Genomic DNA, 17,471 nt, shown 5'->3' with positions numbered 1-17,471 from the left:
TTGAACTGTAACAATTTTAATAAGCGTATTTATATATTTGTATATCAGTGACTGTGTGTGTGTGTATCGGAATTTTGCTCATGTTAATATAAATAGCAAAATAATTTTAAAATAAAACTTTCGAAATTAGTGCTTTTATTTTAGGCATTTCTTATTTCGTTATTTATTTTATTGTCCTGATATTTTGCTGATTTTCGGAGCTTTTTCTATACAAATTTTTAGATTTAACATTTCAAAGATTCTTAAAATCATAATTTTTGACATTTTTATTAGTACGATTTTCGATTTATATACTCTTAAAACTGCTAATTTTTTAAATTTATTATAATTTTGAAGACTTAAATTTATAGACTTAAAGTTCTATCACAATTCTTAAAATTTTAGAGCAACTTATCCAATTTTGTTGATCCTCCTTGATGCAAAAAAATTGAATCGTAACTCTGAGAGCAGAGAGGAACCTCAGAGCGGTCATCGCGGCGTTTTAGGTGTTTTCATCGATCAGCGCCTCTATGTGCACATTGAACTATGTGTAGTGAAATATCTATGAATCCCGTAGGTAATATGTATGACGTTTTGGGTCTCGTCTATGCTATGTCTACGTTTATTTGGTTTTGTTTCATGCTATACCCGTAAATTTTACAATTATATGCATTCATATTTTAAATCTGTTTTATGCAAATGTGCATAATCGTGTTCTATAAATGTGCAATACCACATATACATGATATAAATTCAATTAATTGATTTGATAAAAATTCACTCACCGATTGTTGTCGCTGCTCCTGCTGCTGATGTTGCTGCTGCTACTGCTACATTCCTTTTCCGATTTTGATTCTGAAAATGTGATAAATATTAATCCTAAACTCAAACACAAAAGCAGGCAAAGAAATGTATCACTTGAAAAAATAGTATATTTAATACCGAGTCGCTTGATTCATGGATGCCGCTTTCTGCTGACATCATCCTGCTTTTCTCGAACCGCACATTAATAACGATCGCCCGATACCTTATTCAGCACTCCCGATATTACGAATAATATATCACACACGAGTAAAACGTAAACTACGCGCGAGAATTTCACTTGGCGCGACCGTTACATTTGAAAAAGTGAAAAGGACGGCTTGTCTGATTGGCGGCGAAAATCAACCTGGCACGAAAGTGGCGTGACGTCACGTAACTTCGTGGAAACGCAAGCCGAGGAAAGCGGTGAGAAAATCGTTTGACTAAAAATTACGCGTCGAGATACAACGAACGGAGACAACGTTCTACCGAACGTATCCTCTTCACACTTTGCTGTGAATGTGAACGCGAACACTTCACTCGCAACCGAAGGCAAACGCACGGCGCCGCGCTTTACACATATACGACCTCTGTTACGATCTCACATGCCTCGCGGGTTGTCTGTTAGCGCGACGGCATTGGACGGCATTCTCAATACAACACCATACCTGCGCACAATGAATTCTGCACACGCGAGACACGCACAGAGTCGACCGAACGTCCGATGCGTCCGACCGGCGCTGGAGCGCGGAGCAACATGGCGGCGGCAGCGGCCGTACGTGACTAGGCAGGCAGACTCGGCGGTACTCGGCGCTAGTCGGCGCCACTCGCCGCGCCTGCGTCGCTGCCGCCATGTTGCTCCGTTGCTCCGCGCTCCCCAGTCACGTACGCCACTACAGCGCCGGTCGGACGCTCTGTCGACTCCGTGCGTGTCTCTGCGTGCCTCGTGTGTTCAGAATTGAATTGTCCGGTGTTGTGCAGGTACGGTGTTGTGTTGAGAGTGCCGTCGGTCGTGCTAGCAAACGATACGCGAGTCATGTGAGGTCGTATTCATGTGTAAAACGCGGCATCGTGCGTTTGCCTTTGGTTTCGAGTGAAGTGTTCGCGTGCGCGTTCGAGCAAAGTGTTTGCTCGTTCGGTAGAATATCGCGAGTGAATTAAGTGAAGTGCTACTAGTCGTCGTGCGAGCATATGAAATATGGTCGCGCCAAGTGAAATTCTCGCGCGCGGTTTATGTTTTACTCGTGCGTGATATATTATCTGTAATATCGGGATTGCCGAATAAAATATCGGGCGATCGTTATTAATGTGCGATCATTATTAATGTGGTTCGAGAACAGCAGTATGATGTCAGCAGAAAGCGGCCGGCATCCATGGAGCGACTCGGTATTCTGGAAAAGGAATGTAGCAGTAATAGCAGCAGCATCAGGAGCAGCGACAGCAATCGGTGAGTGAATTTTTATCATGTATATGTGGAACAAAATGATATGTGATAAACGTGATGCGAGATAAAATATTTTGGTTCTGTTTAATTCTTGCTATATCTGTTCAGTGTCAGTATTGCACATTTATAGAACACGATTATGCACATTTGCATAAAACAGATTTAAAATATGAATGCATATAATTGTAAAATTTACTGGTATAGCATGAAACAGAACCAAATAAACGTGGACATAGCATAGAAGAAATTCAGTCATGCACATTACCTACGGGATTTATTGATATTTGACTACATAGTTCAATGTGCACATTTTGTGCACATAGAGGCGCTGATGGATGAAAACACCTAAAACGACGCGATGACCGCTCTCAGGTTCCTCTCTGCTGAGAGAATCCTCGAAAATTGACAAAATCCGGGAGAGGCGTCAATGGACACGTTTTACACACGTGTCCTGTCCTCCAATCCATTTTCTCATCCCGTCCGGCTTGTTCTCTGCGCAGCATATGCGCGATGATCCTAGTGACTTTCCACGCCTCCTCCCAGGCATACCATAGGACCACGACCACGGTGCCCTCGCATGCGCCTCATTCCAAAAAAAACCATCAGCCATATTGGTGTGTTGTATCGCTGTCCTCAGTAATTCCGACGATCAGCAAAGGTATTTCTCAGGAGAACCTCCGCCGCGTAATCGAACTCTCGCGCGACCGTGCGGGGATCTGGCCTGTGCGCGTCTTCTGCGTGGCCTTCATGCGATCCGCCACGCGTGCAGACCATCCCGATGTTCGCTGGCAAAAAAAGTTTGGTTAATGTTGCCACCTTGGCTCGCGAAGCGACCACCTCTTCCACGCTCTACGATTTATGTCGCGAGTAAGCGAGGATGCGCTGCTGACCATCTCGCAACTGCGGCGCGTCCACGACACGCGCCCGACGCCCCCGTCATCCGTCCGTCGCGACGCCATGGACGCGAGTCCCCCCCGAAGATACATGCGATTAACGACCGCCTCGCGCTGCTGTCTGTTATGTTACTCTCCACGTTCGGTCTTTAGTCTCTCTCTCTCTCTCTCTCTCTTTCTCTACGTAACTTTACGTGCTGTCACGCGTTTGTCAGAGTACGCGCGCGTACAATTCGATAATACGCCTTCGGATCGACGCAACAGGTATAAACCTGTATATTCGCCCAAAATCACGTTCGATTTTTCGCACACATGCATTACGTCGTACGATGGTAACAGATGATGAGCTTCTCATCGCGATAGCGAGCACATTTTTTGGTCTTCCTGAAACCTTCCACGAGGAGCTGCGTTAATCTGCTGTCTCCCAGCTTTCTCTGCTGATTTTTATTGTGATCTTGCAAATATTTATGTTTTATGAACATCGTTCAGCATCCAATGAAAAAGACATCTTTGAACTGTCATATAACAGATCTTTATGATATTTTTGTAAGATGCTTTCTAATATTTGTCTTTATAATAATACATTTGTTGCTGGATTGTATGCTTCTTTATTATGAGCAACTGGTTTTATTTGATGACCTTTGGTATTCTTTTTTCAGGTGATAGTGCATCATGACGGATTCCATGAAATTTGGTCCAGAATGGTATGTGGCTCATAAAACAAATTAGAACAGTTATTTAATTAAGTTTATAATTACATTGTATTCATTATGTCATATTGTAGGTTGCGCAAGGTTGGGTCAGGAGACAGTTGCAATGCTGGTAGTGGTGGCGGAGGAACCACAACGTTGAGTACACCTCGCTATCAACTAGCAGAGCATAGATATGGCCGTGAGGAAATGTTGGCCTTATTTGATCGCAACTGTAAACCTTCGGAGCCGTTCCTAGTATCCTTTCCAATGTTATATGTGGAGAAAACTCAGCTTCCACTGGCTCTCACAACCATGACAGATGATGAAACGGTAACTAGACAAGTGTATATAAAACACAATACTGTTTTTTCATATTCTTTTCTTTATATTGTATGAAGCATAGTTTAATTCAATTTTAAAATAAATTTTTGGCTTGGTTCTTTTGCTATTAAAAATTATGTCAAATTAGAATAAATTTCTTTTATAAAATATTTTTTATAAATGTTTATATGTATGTGAATTTTGCAGCGTATGTGGAATGGAGGGATAACTAATATTAGTGGTAGCCGTGGAAGAGGCAGCAGTGTAGATCGTGGACGTGGTCGAACTGGAAGAGGAAGCTTGTATTCGTCTCACTTTTCACGTGGAGTTGGTTTTGATGACTCCAATGATGGGATCCGAATCGAGGGTCAATCATTCCAGGTACGGAGTTTTGTTCCTTTCTTTAAGAGATTGTTTTTTAATATTTTATTTTAAGTGCGTTTTTTTCTATTTTTTATATATACATGTATATAATATAAGTAATATATGTCTTTCTCACAGAATAAAGAGAGTGCATGAATTTTATTTATAGGGGAGAAATAGACCATTTGATAGATCTCAAAGCGAGCGTGGCTGGTCAGAAAGAAATGGCGCTTCAGATCCAGGAGAATGGAATGGGTCGACTAGTCCTAGAAAGGAACTAAATCGCGGAACAAGTGGTAGTTCGCTTATGGAGAGTAATTGGAGACGTCATCGTGGAGAAGATGAAGATAGTTGGCGCAAGTGGGGTAAATGCACACCTTATTCTTTATATTTTTTAAGGAATGTTATATGTATATATTAATATGTTAAAACGATATATTTATATTAGGACGAAGTAGTTGGCGTGAGGGTGGCAGCATGGACCGGGACAGGTTGGATCGAAACGAGGGCGATGGAGACGAGGGTAGAGGCGGATCGGGAAGATGGGAGCATCGGGGGAACCATAGACCTTCCCACGATTCAAGTCATCATCCCCCACCTCGTACCGCTCGCACTTGGGAATCAAATCATCATGATAATCATGACAATCTACCTGAATGGTATATTAAATAATTATACTAAATATTTATAGAATATATGTTTTACAAATTTTCATATTTTGTTATCCTAAATTTTATATTTTAGGGCAACGGAGAATCCAGCTGAAAGTGGCGGCAGTTTTGATTCTTCTGGCGCATTTCATGGTGGAATGTATTCGGATGATGACGAGGATGGTGCGGCGGGTGCCTCTCAACAGGGTAGAACTCGACGCGTGTCGGAGGGAAGTGCTTCCAATGTAGCGAGACCTAGTAGCAAGCCATATGGAACGAGTTCTGCTCAATCTTTGAATCGCCATATAAATAATACAGTAACCAATACATTAAGCAAGGAACGTTCAAAACCATTGGATTCGCTTGAAGATAAGGATGATTCTACAGAAAAAGAGAAGAGATGTAACTCACCCTCTACTAAGTCGACCACTGTGCCGTCGACTGAGAGCATTCCCACGAAAACTTCAGTGTCATCTGTAGATCTTTTGCAGAAGAAGACTGTCGGACCCGCCGCGAATGTGGATAAAGTCGAGACTTCAGGTGAGAAATCTAGCGAGTCTCCGAGTGGAGCTCATGATAAGGAGAACGTACAGACGGAGATCAAAACAGAGCCGCAGTGCGTGCCTGCTGCGATCAATCTATCGGTTCCTATAGAGCATCCAAAGCTCGTACATAACACAGGAACTGCTAATGTCAGGCAAAGAACTGAAGATGACCTGGATAGAATGAAGGAGGAAGCCGCCGCTCTGGTAGCCAAATTAATGGCAGATGAAGAGAATCACAAGGAGAAGACAGTCACTTCTTGTGTCCCTCCTCCAATTGGTAACCAACCTTCCGCGGTTTCCTCCACAAGTAATCAGGAAAAATGGTTTTATCGTGATCCGCAAGGCGAAGTTCAGGGACCCTTTTTAGCTAGCGAAATGGCTGAATGGTGTAAAGCCGGTTACTTTAGTACGGGATTATTGGTGAGAAGAACTTGCGATGAAAGGTACGCCACGCTTGGTGATTTGATAAAAATGTTTGGAAGAGTACCGTTCACGCCTGGTCCACCAATACCTCCATTAAAGGTATAGCATATTTATTACGTATACTTTATTTTGTTTTAAAGTTATTTTACTAATTCAAAAACTTATATATAGATCACATCAGTGTAACCAGTTTATATAATGTTAAGAAAAGTATGAAGTTTAAAGTTTGAATAATATTAAAGAAGAGAATAAAAGAGAGAAGGATGAATTTTGTCATCTTTAACATTCAAGTTTTGTGACATAGAAGAAAATTCAGAGATTTCGAAAATAAAACTTATAAAGTTATATATTATTACTGCATTCTCTTAATTTTTCAATTACTGTTGGATACACATTTGTATTAATAAGATCAATTATTTTTATTCTTAGTTAGTGGATCAGGTGATTCCACCTGTTCCTAATCCCACCGTACCGGCTGGACTAGTCCCTGGTGCTATGCCAAAGGCCGGATTAGAAGATCCATTGCTATTAATGACATATCAACAGATGCAGATGCTGCACAATCAGATGTTGTTTAGGCAGATGAGAACATCAGCGATAGCGAAATTATCGCAGTCGGAACACTGGTCTTCGCTGAGTCCTATGGAACAGAATCAGTTGATTCTGCAGTATGTCATACAAGACGGAATGCAGGAAATTCCGGAAGTGCCGATAGCAACAAATCCGTTTGTGCCTCACCTAGCGTCTCAGACGACTAATCCTGTTATGCAATTGTTTACTCAAATGCAACAAGTAATCTTGGCATATTTTCATTCAATATTAAATAATTTTACTAATAAGATTACAAATTAAATATTAAATAATTAATATTTAATTTGTAATCTTATTAGTAAAAGAATGTGATAATTATTTGATATTCACTTTGTGATAACGCACAATATTACGCAGGCGAAGACACAACCTGAGACTCACTTGCCAACAAATCCACATACGACTACGCCTGCCCATCCGACTACGGTAGATCCTATACAACAGCTTATCCAACAGATGGGCAGTATGCAACCCACGATGCAACAACCAAATATCGCTCCGGCTCCAACGCCGACGCAGGAAGACAATCCAATAAAGTCTTTACTGCGTCAACTTAATGTCAACACGAACGGTCATCCACAGGCAACGACTACTCACATGGACACCGTTTGGCCGCAACCGCCGCCACAAATGGTTCCCCCCCAATTTAATGCGCAGAATTGGTTAGCGCAGGTGTGTTACCTTGTTATAAATTAGGATCGACAAATGTAATAGTATCTTTGCACTTACACATAAAACTTAAATGTAAAAATACTTGACGATTTATTTAATTTTGTTTATCTATAAGCATCTCATTTTCCAGGTCGGGCCCATTCCCGCGATGCCACCAGGACAATTACCTGGTTCTCTATGGGATATACATGCTAAGGATATGAAAACCGAGCAGCAGATATTGGTAAATTAATTTTTGTTTGGTTCTCTCATATATATATATATATATATATATATGTGTGTGTGTGTGTGTGTGTGTGTGTGTGTGTGTGTGTGTGTGTATTCTTTTGTATAATTTTTTCATGTAGTTAAGAATAATTAATAATTCTCTTTTTATAGGAAGAACAAAATCTTAAGTTACAAGAGGATAGAAAAAAGGAAGAATTAAGAAAGCAGGAAGAATTGCAGCGTCAAATGGAAGAGGAGAATGTAAAGAGGAAGTTAAAAGAAGAACAGGCTAGACAAGCTGAGGAAGCGAAACGTAAAGATGAAGAAAGAAAGAGAAAAGAGGAGGAAAAAAAACGGAAAGAAGAGGAAAAACGGAAGCAAGAAGAAGAGCTAAAGAAGAAAGAAGAGAAAAAACGTAAGGAAGAAGAGAAAAAGCGTGAAGAAAAGAGGAAGCAAGAGGAAGAAAATTTAAAGAAGAAACAAGAAGAGGAAAAGAGAAAGCGAGAAGAATTTAAAAAACAAGAAGAAAAACAGAAGAAGGAAGAGGAAAAGAAAAAGAAATTAGAAGAAGAACAAAAAAGGCAGGAAGAAGAGAGAATCAGGTATGTCGGTTAGAATTATCTTAATAAACACTAATGAAATATCAATAAATAAAGTGACAATCGAATACATGAACTAAATTTATAATGATGATGAAACTTACAGGAAAGAGGCGGAGGCGCGACGGCAGGCGGAAATAGAAGAGCAAGCTCGTCGTGCGGACCAACGGCGAAGAGAAGCCGAGGCGTTGCGTAAGCTTCAAGAGAGAAATAAATCTCCATGGGCTCAAGCTCCACGCACCCTCGCTCCCGCCACTCATCCCGCTTCCCTTGCCGAAATTCAGAGACTCGAGAAAGAAAAAAAAGTGGTAAGTCATTTACACTTATCATGTAGCGTCATGTCTATGTTTATTACTTTCTTACAGGAGGAACAACGGCTTCAACAGCAATTGATGCAGCAACAATTGGCACAGCAGAAAGCAGTAGAGCAGGCACACGAGACATCGGCAATCGACTCGTCAAAGCGATTGCAATTCAAATGGGCGGAAAAAGCTATTGCCTCTAGTAAACCTCTCCAAGTGAAGAGTCTCGCGCAAATTCAGCAAGAGGAGCAGGAGCGCGTCGATAAAATAAAGGTACTTATTGCCTCTTGAATATGAGTGACGAAATATTGTTTTCGAAAGATTGTGCGATGAAAAATTGAAATATTTTAGCAACAGGAAAGAGAACGATTGGAAAAAGCTGGCCAGAAAGAATCCGCGAATATGCTGCAGAACGCTGGAATATGGGGTACGGCGTCGCAGTGCTTGAACTGGGCTAATTCGAATGCGTCGAACAGTCAAGTGTGGTCCACGAATTCCGGTACTACTGGTTTCTGGGATCCTACACCCGTTAAGTCATCGACTACTACGAAACAACCAGCTAAACAAGCTACAAGTGCAAAACCTGCCTCTAGCCAGCAGCAACAGCAGCAAAATAGCAACAATAAAGCATCCAAAAATAAGAATAAGAGAGAAGAGGAACTAGTGAAGAAATTGTTTGAACAGAACACTGCCAAGACTGACGAATTCACGCAATGGTGTAATAAAGCATTGAGCGGTATACAAGCGTCTGTGGATAGTAAGTGTCATGTAGTTTTCTTACGAATTTCGTCTTCCTATACGTATGTATTTTGCAGTCCCTACGTTCGTTGGATTTTTGCGAGACATCGAATCGGCGTATGAAGTTAAGGAGTACGTTCGCGTTTATCTCGGGGATACAAAGCAAAGCACGGAATTTGCCAAGCAATTTCTTGAGAAACGAAGCAAGTGGCGATCGGCACAACGTCCTCAGGCGCAAGCGGACGACTTGTGCAAGCCAGCACCTGCCGTTAATCCAAATGCACCTGCAGAATTTCAAGAAGTTAAGGTATATTTTTGTTTTACTATTAGGTCATAATAATAATATTATTTAATTAGCTTTGTTAAAATAAACATTTTCACTAAAAATTTTCATTATTTTAATATTAAATTAGTAAAATATATAAGCAAAATTGAGTCAAGTATAAATAAATGTATCTACGAAACTGAATATTAAGGAATTCTTTGTTCCAGGGAAAATCCAAGAAACCAAAGAAGGGAAAGATGTTCAAAGTGGATAACAGGATCCTTGGCTTCAGTGTAACCGCTGCTCCCGATCGTATTAACGTAGGTGATCGCGATTATGGCGAAGGCGTCTGAGCTGTTTCACCAATTTACCTCCTAGAAATGATGCAACGCTCGTTTCATTAAACGGTTTGTTATTTATTTATTGTACATGCCAAACCGGTGCTGAGAAATCCACATGGATATATCTCTTAAAGCATGTGAAGACTTTTTACAATCCAACACACGAAGAAAGAAGCTCATCCTTTTGGAGTCGATCGCCGGTGATTTTTATTTAGGACCGGCTGAGCGTGGCGTTATTTTCTTACATTACACAAAAAAAACCATTGTACATACTACTCAAAGAATATTTCGCATGAAAGAAGACGGACTTACTTTTTCCTATGTACACGACAATTAAGGTTGGAAACTTTTATAACATTTCATCTCGTCATCGTCACTTAAAATACATACGAAAGGAGAAAGTATCCCGATCGATGATAATCGTGCATGCGGATATGTGGCAGTCAATAGCAATATGTGTATGTAAAGGTGTTCATTGAAAAAAAATAACATTAGAATGTGCTTGAGATTGTGAAAATCATCACCTTCACATCAAGTACTGAATATACGGTGCGTCAGTATTTGTCCTTGTTGAATCCTATGGATTTTTGCTTCATCGCAAATACACGTCGAGAAAAGAGATTTACTTTATATTATTACTTGTAGTACACATTTTGCAAGTGATTTAAAAGTGCATTTCAAGCACGAGAAATCTTCCTTCACTTTTAATACCTCTTCGTCGTCATAATATTGCAGTATATACAAAGGGACTGCGACCATTGATAACAGAACAGAATACTTGTATTATATTCTGGAATAATAAGAACAATTCAAAATGATGATATTTTATGAGGATAGTTTAGGAAATAAAACTAGACTTTTGACTCTGTATAGCATTATTCATTAAAAAAAACTTTCAGTTTCGCAGTAGAAACAATAGCAATTAAAAATAATATTCATAATACGTATTACTCAAGGCATTACGATAATATCGGTAATACATAAAATCCTGATAACATTAATTATTGCATATATGGATCTCATTGTCTCGTCGGCATAGACTTTTACACATTGATAGTCAATTGTAACAGTAAACACATTCAAAAATACGAAAGACTTATGGGAGATTTAGAAGATGCAATACGTGCACAGAGAAAAATGTATTTTTTTTGTAAAGTTTTATTTTATAACTATAAATGTAGTTAAAGAAAATCCATAACTACTTTTTAGCACTTTTAAGAATGTTTATTTTGTTTTTTTCTAATTGGACTAATTAATATGCATTGACACAGATACGACGTTGGATAAGCGTGGAATGTTGTGACAGATCTGACCACTCGTAATATTATGATGGTTGTTAATTAAGGTTCATTGATCTTCTCTTATATAACATCGAAAATAGGAGAAGACCATAGACCCTTACATGAAAAGATTTATGTATAAATAGATTTAATGTACAGAATAATATAGTGATGATTAAACAAACCAATTAAAGCGATATAATAAAAAAAACTGATAATTGATATTGTATCAATATTCTATTATTGTATCTAACGTACAACTTAATGAAATAAATATTATTATATTTTCAATTTGGCTTTCTTATTATTTTGTAAGTTAATTTATATATCAAAATTCAAAATCTTTCACACATACACGCGTGCGGGCGCACGCACTCGCACACATACACATAACAACATACTTCTTGTTACAAGATGAATGTATGAAAATGTTTTTTTCTTGTAAGTTAATATATACTTTATATACTCTGTATGCGGATAATGACTTCTGAATACAGCATTTTTGTGATAAAACTACAAATTAAAAATAGTAATTTCTTTGGTTCTTACAAAAAGAAGAAAAGCCCTCGAAAAGATATTGATATATGGTAATGTTGTACGGCGGGATTGCATAAGCATGAATTAACCTTTTTACTCCACATATTGCTACAAATAACTGCTTAAAAAATTAGCGCGAATTGTTTTAAAAGTTAAACACAAACGATTCGTAATACACACGCGACGATATTTTGTAATGCTAATGGCGCAATAAATCTTTCTTAAACATATATATTAAATGTATGCGCGGGGTGAGCGGCGTTGCGGTTGGATATCGTTACGAATTGTTATTACATGTTATGCATTGATTCATACGATGTCATGTATCATAATAAAAGATCATTTAATGGACAACTTAATATTATTTTCACAAGTCTAATGTTTGGATTGACGATATCAGTATTTGGATGTTGACTACCATAAATGCCGTTTATTTTAAAGTGATACAAATTACAAAAGCAAGATGATATAACAAATAAAATTTGTTATAGTTTTTCAGTTATAATCTTATATACATACAAGTATATCGTGACATTTGTACTTTGCGTATTGTTATCTCTCTGTGTACAACACTGTCTACACACACGCACACAACACACACACACACACACACACACACACACATATATACACGTGTGTACATAATTATATTTCTTAAAAAATTTATTAATAATAAATGCAACGATGAGAGAGATTGTTCTTCTTACGCGGAGATATACCATGATTACCTGTATAACAGTCATTTTTTCAGAAAATGAGTTTTCTGGAATATTTTCGAAGTATAGAATAAAATACTTGAACACATTGAGAAGTTTATATTTCAGACATTTATGATGATATTAATCTTCTTTTCCTTTCCCATTGGATGGTACAACATGAATATTGTTGTAATCTCGTGCAATATCGATATACTGAAAATTTATATTTATTTTCTTTAATATAAATTTTTATATTTACTTTCTTGTAGACATAAACAATATCTTTGATATACATTATATATATATATATATATATATATATATATATATATATATATTATATACATACACACACACACACACACACACAAGCAATTTTGAAAGATAAAATTTAAAGTTAACATAAACAAAACAAATTAGATAAAATTAAAAAAGTATGATATATGAATTAAGATAATATTTAAAAAATAGTAAAATATTTAACAGAAATGCGTATATGCCAAACAATCTCAATTTTTTTAATTACCTTTCTTGGGACGAGAAATTCCAGAATTTGTAATATTATATAACACAACGAGACCACAAGCAGATAGGCCAATACGCCGCTTTGTATTTGACTAGCTAATTGCTGCCCTAGATTTCTCTTCGCTTCACATTTCACTAAATTGTACACTATTTCCGTACGTTTAGTAATATTAAACCAATTATAATATAAACCTATCCTTCTATGTATTTCAAAAGGGCATTCAACATTACCCTTTTTGTAATCCAATATAGCTGTCTCCAGCCCTTCAATTAATGCAGGTACAGTGGGTTCCACAAGATAAATTAGATCTGGTGGTAAAACTTCCGGAATACCTCCAACTTTCGTCGACACTACTTGTAGACTATAAAATAATATTATCTTCATGTTATTCGTGAACTTTCGTTATTTGTAATCTTATTAGTAAAAGAATTGTGATAATTATTTAAAAAATTAAGGTTAGAAATCCCCAAATTAACTTATTAGTTCCTAATACTTTTTCTTTGATGTTTTAGTGATACTTTTAAATATATTTAATAATATGATAAAAAAAGAGATACCCAAGTAGAAAAATTAGAAAGATGCTGTTTTATAGAACGGAAAGAAATTATTAATTTCATATATAAATATAAGACAAGATAAAATGCATCATGTCGCAAGCCTACCCACAAGAAGCTGCTTCTACAATAGCCATACAATAAGCTTCTGTCAGACTTGTATTCAGGAAGATATGGCCCTTGTTCAGAACGTGTCTGACTTGAGAGTGCTCTAGACTGCCTAACAAGGTAACTCTGTGTTGCAATAGATTTCTTTCCCGCACCTCTTCTATGAGCCATCTTTTCGGACCATCTCCGCCGATTAGAAATTGTACATTCTTATGACGTGAACAGATTTCGGGTATTATGTGGGCTAAAAGGTCAACACCCTTTCTATACACCAATCGCGATATTATAACTATGGTAACTGAAATTTATGATATTACAATTATAGCAACTAGAATGGTACGATTCTTCGTGCGACCGAAAAGATTTCTTCAAAATCTAAAACTTACTAAAATCGTTGTTTCGTTTACTGATGTCAGGCGTAAATAATGCGGTGTCGACGGCATTCGGGATAACCGATACCTTTTCCTTTTGCACCTTGGCTCGTAATACTGTATTTTCCTTTCCAGTATGAGACACACATATGCAATGATTGCAATCAACTAGCGATATTTCGAGAAACTTGTTTGTCAAGATGGCGGATGCATCCGCAAAACCAAAAAGAGAATGATCCGTGAAAACTGTCTAAAAACACAGCATTAGTCACTTTGTACTACCTATCGTTACCTAGCATACCCAAGACTTACTTTCAGACCCATTAATCTACCAATCAGCATCCCCTCATGTGCTAAAGCAGAGAATGCGGAATGACCATGTATTATCTGTATTTCCTCTCTTATAAAGATATACCTAATGAGTGGAAGAGAGCAAATCATCGTTGGAAGAACACACTGATTGTAGAAAACCTTGACAGGGATATAATATACCTTGAACAAGATATAAGAGTGTGAGAAAATAGAGAAACAGAACTGTGTAAAAGACCAATCTATAACAGATATAGTAAGTAATCTTTTGCTTTAAACTCCAAGAGTTGTAATATTAATTTTCTCTAAGCACTAAACTGTATAGTTACAATCTGACCAGCTTACTTAAATTTTAGGGATTAAAATTTAATTCTAGAATGTTATTGTATTGTAAATTTTTACCCAAGTATTAATTCAAATTCTATTATTAAAATTTGGCAGATTAAAGTAATATTTAATAAAATGTTTTTAAGACAGCATCAGAAAAATGTCAGTTTACAGCTTGGAGCATAAAACTGAGGGCTTACTATATCTACTACAGATCAAGCTTAATTGAATAAAAATGAAATATACTTTCAAACCATTTGTCATGTATCTTATTCCTACCCTATCCCCATAGGAGTGGGTAAGTATCACTACTTTGTGTCCATGCTCCAGTAGGCATTGGGACAAATTGAAAATGTGCTCTTCAACACCACCCATGTTTGGATAAAAGAAATCTGAAACCATGCTGTACAAAACGATATTATGTCAAATATATACAGTAAAATAAATAACATATATTAACCCTTTAATTCTCAGGTGGAACGAGTCATTTGTTCCTTAAATAGAGTATAAGAATTATAAAAATTATTTTATTAATTATAATTAGTTTTTAAAGAATCTATATCAATTTAAATAAAAATAAATGACATTATTATATGTATGCATTGATATGTTTATTATATTTTAAAATATATTTTAACATCATAGAAGCATGCCATTAAAAAATGTTTTGAGAGTAATACACTCGCACTACTTAGAAAACTTGTTTATCTGGGAAAGAGTGAGATACTATACAAACCATATTTTGTGTTTTGTACCGTTCATCTTCACATTCGTGCATGATTCACGTTGCTGTATCTTATGCGGCTGTAAATTCGCCGTATCATCGCCAGGCGTGTCCCGCGTGTCCACTCACCGCGTCGATACCTGCACCCAATAATAAATTCGTTACTATCCCATCATGCGCGTCGGTATACCTTGGATCGCATTCATGCATCTCTAATCAACGCTGATTCGCGATGATAATGAATAATGGAAGGATGAACTAGCGCATACCTGTGGATTCGGGATGTCGTATAATAATAGAATGTCCGGAAAGCGTTTCTAACCTCAACCGTGAGAGAAAAAATCTCGAATTTACGCACGAGATCCAACAAGTCAGTCCGTTTGTCGAGCTCTCAGTCTTGAGGAATTCTCGAATTTGATAAATCTCGGACTGTCTTCATTCTTATGAGTTTTTTTCGCAAATTTAATGTTTGGTACAGAGAAAAATCTAAGAGCGGTCTTTTAACTAGCATCAGCGCCAAATGTAGAACTACGTGGCCTCATCTACCTATCGGACATTGTCAGTAAAGAAGTCATTTTTTGGTGTATGTCCGTACTATATGTGCAATACCAGTCTTACATTAATATTTGCTATCAATTGAAATATATATTTGAAATAGTTTCTATAGTGTTTCTATAGAGGAATTCAATGCCATGATGTGTGTGTGTGTGTGTGTGTGTGTGTGTGTGTGTGTGTGTGTGTGTGATCTGTAATATATTTGGTCGGTCAACGATATATCGCGCATATAATTGACGTGACGAACATAATATCATCATATATTGCGTATAATACGCCTATTCTAAGTGAAATTAAAAGTAAGATATGGAATGTTGCCGCGTCGCGAGTATACGTGGCGCCAGTTTTGTCGCGTGAAGTTGACCGCGCAAAGATGAAGACGATTCTCGTCATCTCGAGCCATATTCGCACGTCTCCTTTGCAGAACGTAACAGTCGCGGGATGACTGGCCGCTACAATGAGAGGCATATCGTCAATCATTTAATTGGTAAGTGTAACGTATATTGACTTTGTGTTGTAGTCCGCTCGAACGCGTATCTCTCGATATTCATTCGAGCGCAGATCGTGTCGCGTGGATGAGTAATCGCGCGATCGTAACGTGTAAAGTTGATCGCGAGGGAATGGAACCCCTTTCGTCATATCAGTTGCATTCTTTTTTCATTTTCAGAACGTGGTAAGCTTAAAACGATTATGAGATCGATTATGGGGCGGATGTAATCGCGATGTCTACTTGGTAAGTAAAATCTATTTCCTAATAATTAATCAACGCGCTGTTCTTAAATATGCGTTCATGATTTTTCCATAGATCGAACAAATATTGCAAGTCACGTAGCGCCGCGGCTTTATCGTGTGAAGTTAACCGCGCGAAGTTGTACGCGGGTGGCGGCGTATCCCATTCTTCATCTTCATTTGCATCTCTTTTGCAGAACGCGGCGGACGCGGGATGGACCGGCTCCGGAGCGAATGGACTCACGTATCACTGGTAAATGCGTTACGCATGTTAATTTTCCGCCGTAATTCCGTTCAAGCGCGTACCTCTCGATATTCAATCGAACGCGGATCGTGTCGCGTAGCGCGATCGCGCGACCCATTGTCGATCGCGACGCGTCAAGTTAATCCTGCAAAAAGAAGTGATTTTCCGCCATTTTAATTTTATTCCCTTTCTCATTTGCAGAACGCGCGGACGTGAGACGGTCCAGCTTCACGAGTAAATTCGCGATTCACACAACTGGTAAGTGTGCACACGTTGACTTTGAGTCGTAATCAAGGTAGAACACATAGGCGTAATAAAGTCAAAATGATATCATGTAAAAGTCATCTATAGAAAAATCATAATATGATTTAATAAACTTTTTTTGATGATTTTGTGATAGGGTTTTGATATTATTTTTAAATGACTTTTTAATAATATTCAATCATGATTACATTAAGATGATATGACAAAAAAAAAGATAAAATTATAATTAAAAAGCTGTATAATCATTTTATATTTTTCTTGATGTCATTTTGAAGGTATAATGATTAGTTGCGTTCAACATTTTGCAAAGTGTGTTTTATGTAAAAAATTTTTTATTGGATAAATTTTTGCTGGCGTTGTTATTTAACTCTGTGTGTACGACGGTGAAAAAAATTTGTCTTTTATTCTTTGACTAATAT

At 37.6% G+C, this 17,471-nt stretch overlaps 3 protein-coding genes across 11 annotated transcripts in view; 2 read left to right on the top strand and 1 right to left on the bottom strand.

The window, feature by feature from the left end:
• The first annotated feature begins 2,539 nt into the window (after positions 1 to 2,539).
• LOC105835360 (GRB10-interacting GYF protein 2) lies at positions 2,540 to 11,994 on the top strand. Of its 3 annotated transcripts, none has more exons than XM_012678557.3 (16): positions 2,540 to 2,882; positions 3,777 to 3,821; positions 3,902 to 4,139; positions 4,338 to 4,511; positions 4,663 to 4,858; positions 4,942 to 5,152; positions 5,238 to 6,210; positions 6,541 to 6,903; positions 7,060 to 7,374; positions 7,505 to 7,597; positions 7,753 to 8,183; positions 8,287 to 8,485; positions 8,546 to 8,755; positions 8,834 to 9,239; positions 9,298 to 9,527; positions 9,713 to 11,994. In XM_012678557.3, exons 2-16 carry the CDS (start codon positions 3,790 to 3,792, stop codon positions 9,836 to 9,838), a joined length of 4,197 nt encoding a protein of 1,398 aa, XP_012534011.1. In that variant the 5' UTR covers positions 2,540 to 2,882; positions 3,777 to 3,789; the 3' UTR covers positions 9,839 to 11,994. The 3 variants fall into 3 exon arrangements, with proteins under 3 accessions (XP_012534011.1, XP_012534010.1, XP_036147530.1); XM_012678556.3 differs by having other exon boundaries at positions 2,541 to 2,882; positions 8,287 to 8,488; XM_036291637.1 differs by lacking the exon at positions 2,540 to 2,882 and adding an exon at positions 3,407 to 3,663 and having other exon boundaries at positions 8,287 to 8,488.
• A 57-nt stretch (positions 11,995 to 12,051) lies between these two features.
• LOC105835359 (N-acetylglucosaminyl-phosphatidylinositol biosynthetic protein) lies at positions 12,052 to 15,790 on the bottom strand. 3 transcript variants are annotated; one of them, XM_036291638.1, is made up of 9 exons: positions 15,530 to 15,789; positions 15,273 to 15,400; positions 14,783 to 14,939; positions 14,213 to 14,392; positions 13,916 to 14,150; positions 13,530 to 13,827; positions 13,098 to 13,228; positions 12,868 to 13,013; positions 12,052 to 12,554 (listed from the first exon to the last, which is right to left on the bottom strand). In XM_036291638.1, the coding sequence occupies exons 2-9, from the start codon at positions 15,296 to 15,298 to the stop codon at positions 12,483 to 12,485; spliced, it is 1,245 nt and encodes a 414-aa protein (XP_036147531.1). In that variant the 5' UTR covers positions 15,299 to 15,400; positions 15,530 to 15,789; the 3' UTR covers positions 12,052 to 12,482. The 3 variants fall into 3 exon arrangements, with proteins under 3 accessions (XP_036147531.1, XP_012534006.1, XP_012534004.1); XM_012678552.3 differs by having other exon boundaries at positions 12,868 to 13,228; positions 15,292 to 15,400; positions 15,530 to 15,790; XM_012678550.3 differs by having other exon boundaries at positions 12,868 to 13,228.
• A 164-nt stretch (positions 15,791 to 15,954) lies between these two features.
• The window catches only part of LOC105835356 (venom dipeptidyl peptidase 4), a 38,466-nt gene continuing 36,949 nt past the window's right edge, over positions 15,955 to 17,471 (top strand). For 2 of the 5 annotated variants that reach the window (XM_028193400.2, XM_012678541.3), the window contains exons 1-4: positions 15,961 to 16,302; positions 16,483 to 16,548; positions 16,742 to 16,797; positions 16,990 to 17,046. In XM_028193400.2, coding sequence (XP_028049201.2) covers positions 16,779 to 16,797; positions 16,990 to 17,046 — 76 coding nt within the window. In that variant the 5' untranslated portion in view covers positions 15,961 to 16,302; positions 16,483 to 16,548; positions 16,742 to 16,778. Of the gene's footprint in view, positions 16,303 to 16,482; positions 16,549 to 16,620; positions 16,798 to 16,989; positions 17,047 to 17,471 lie in introns of those variants that run through there. The other 3 variants (XM_028193403.2, XM_028193401.2, XM_028193404.2) reach the window with 3 other exon arrangements.

This window comes from Monomorium pharaonis, chromosome 9 (genome assembly GCF_013373865.1).
Source record: "Monomorium pharaonis isolate MP-MQ-018 chromosome 9, ASM1337386v2, whole genome shotgun sequence".
Lineage (NCBI taxonomy): Eukaryota > Metazoa > Arthropoda > Insecta > Hymenoptera > Formicidae > Monomorium > Monomorium pharaonis.
The sequence above is the reverse complement of the archived record's forward strand: the minus strand, read 5'-3'. Positions and strand labels throughout refer to the sequence as shown.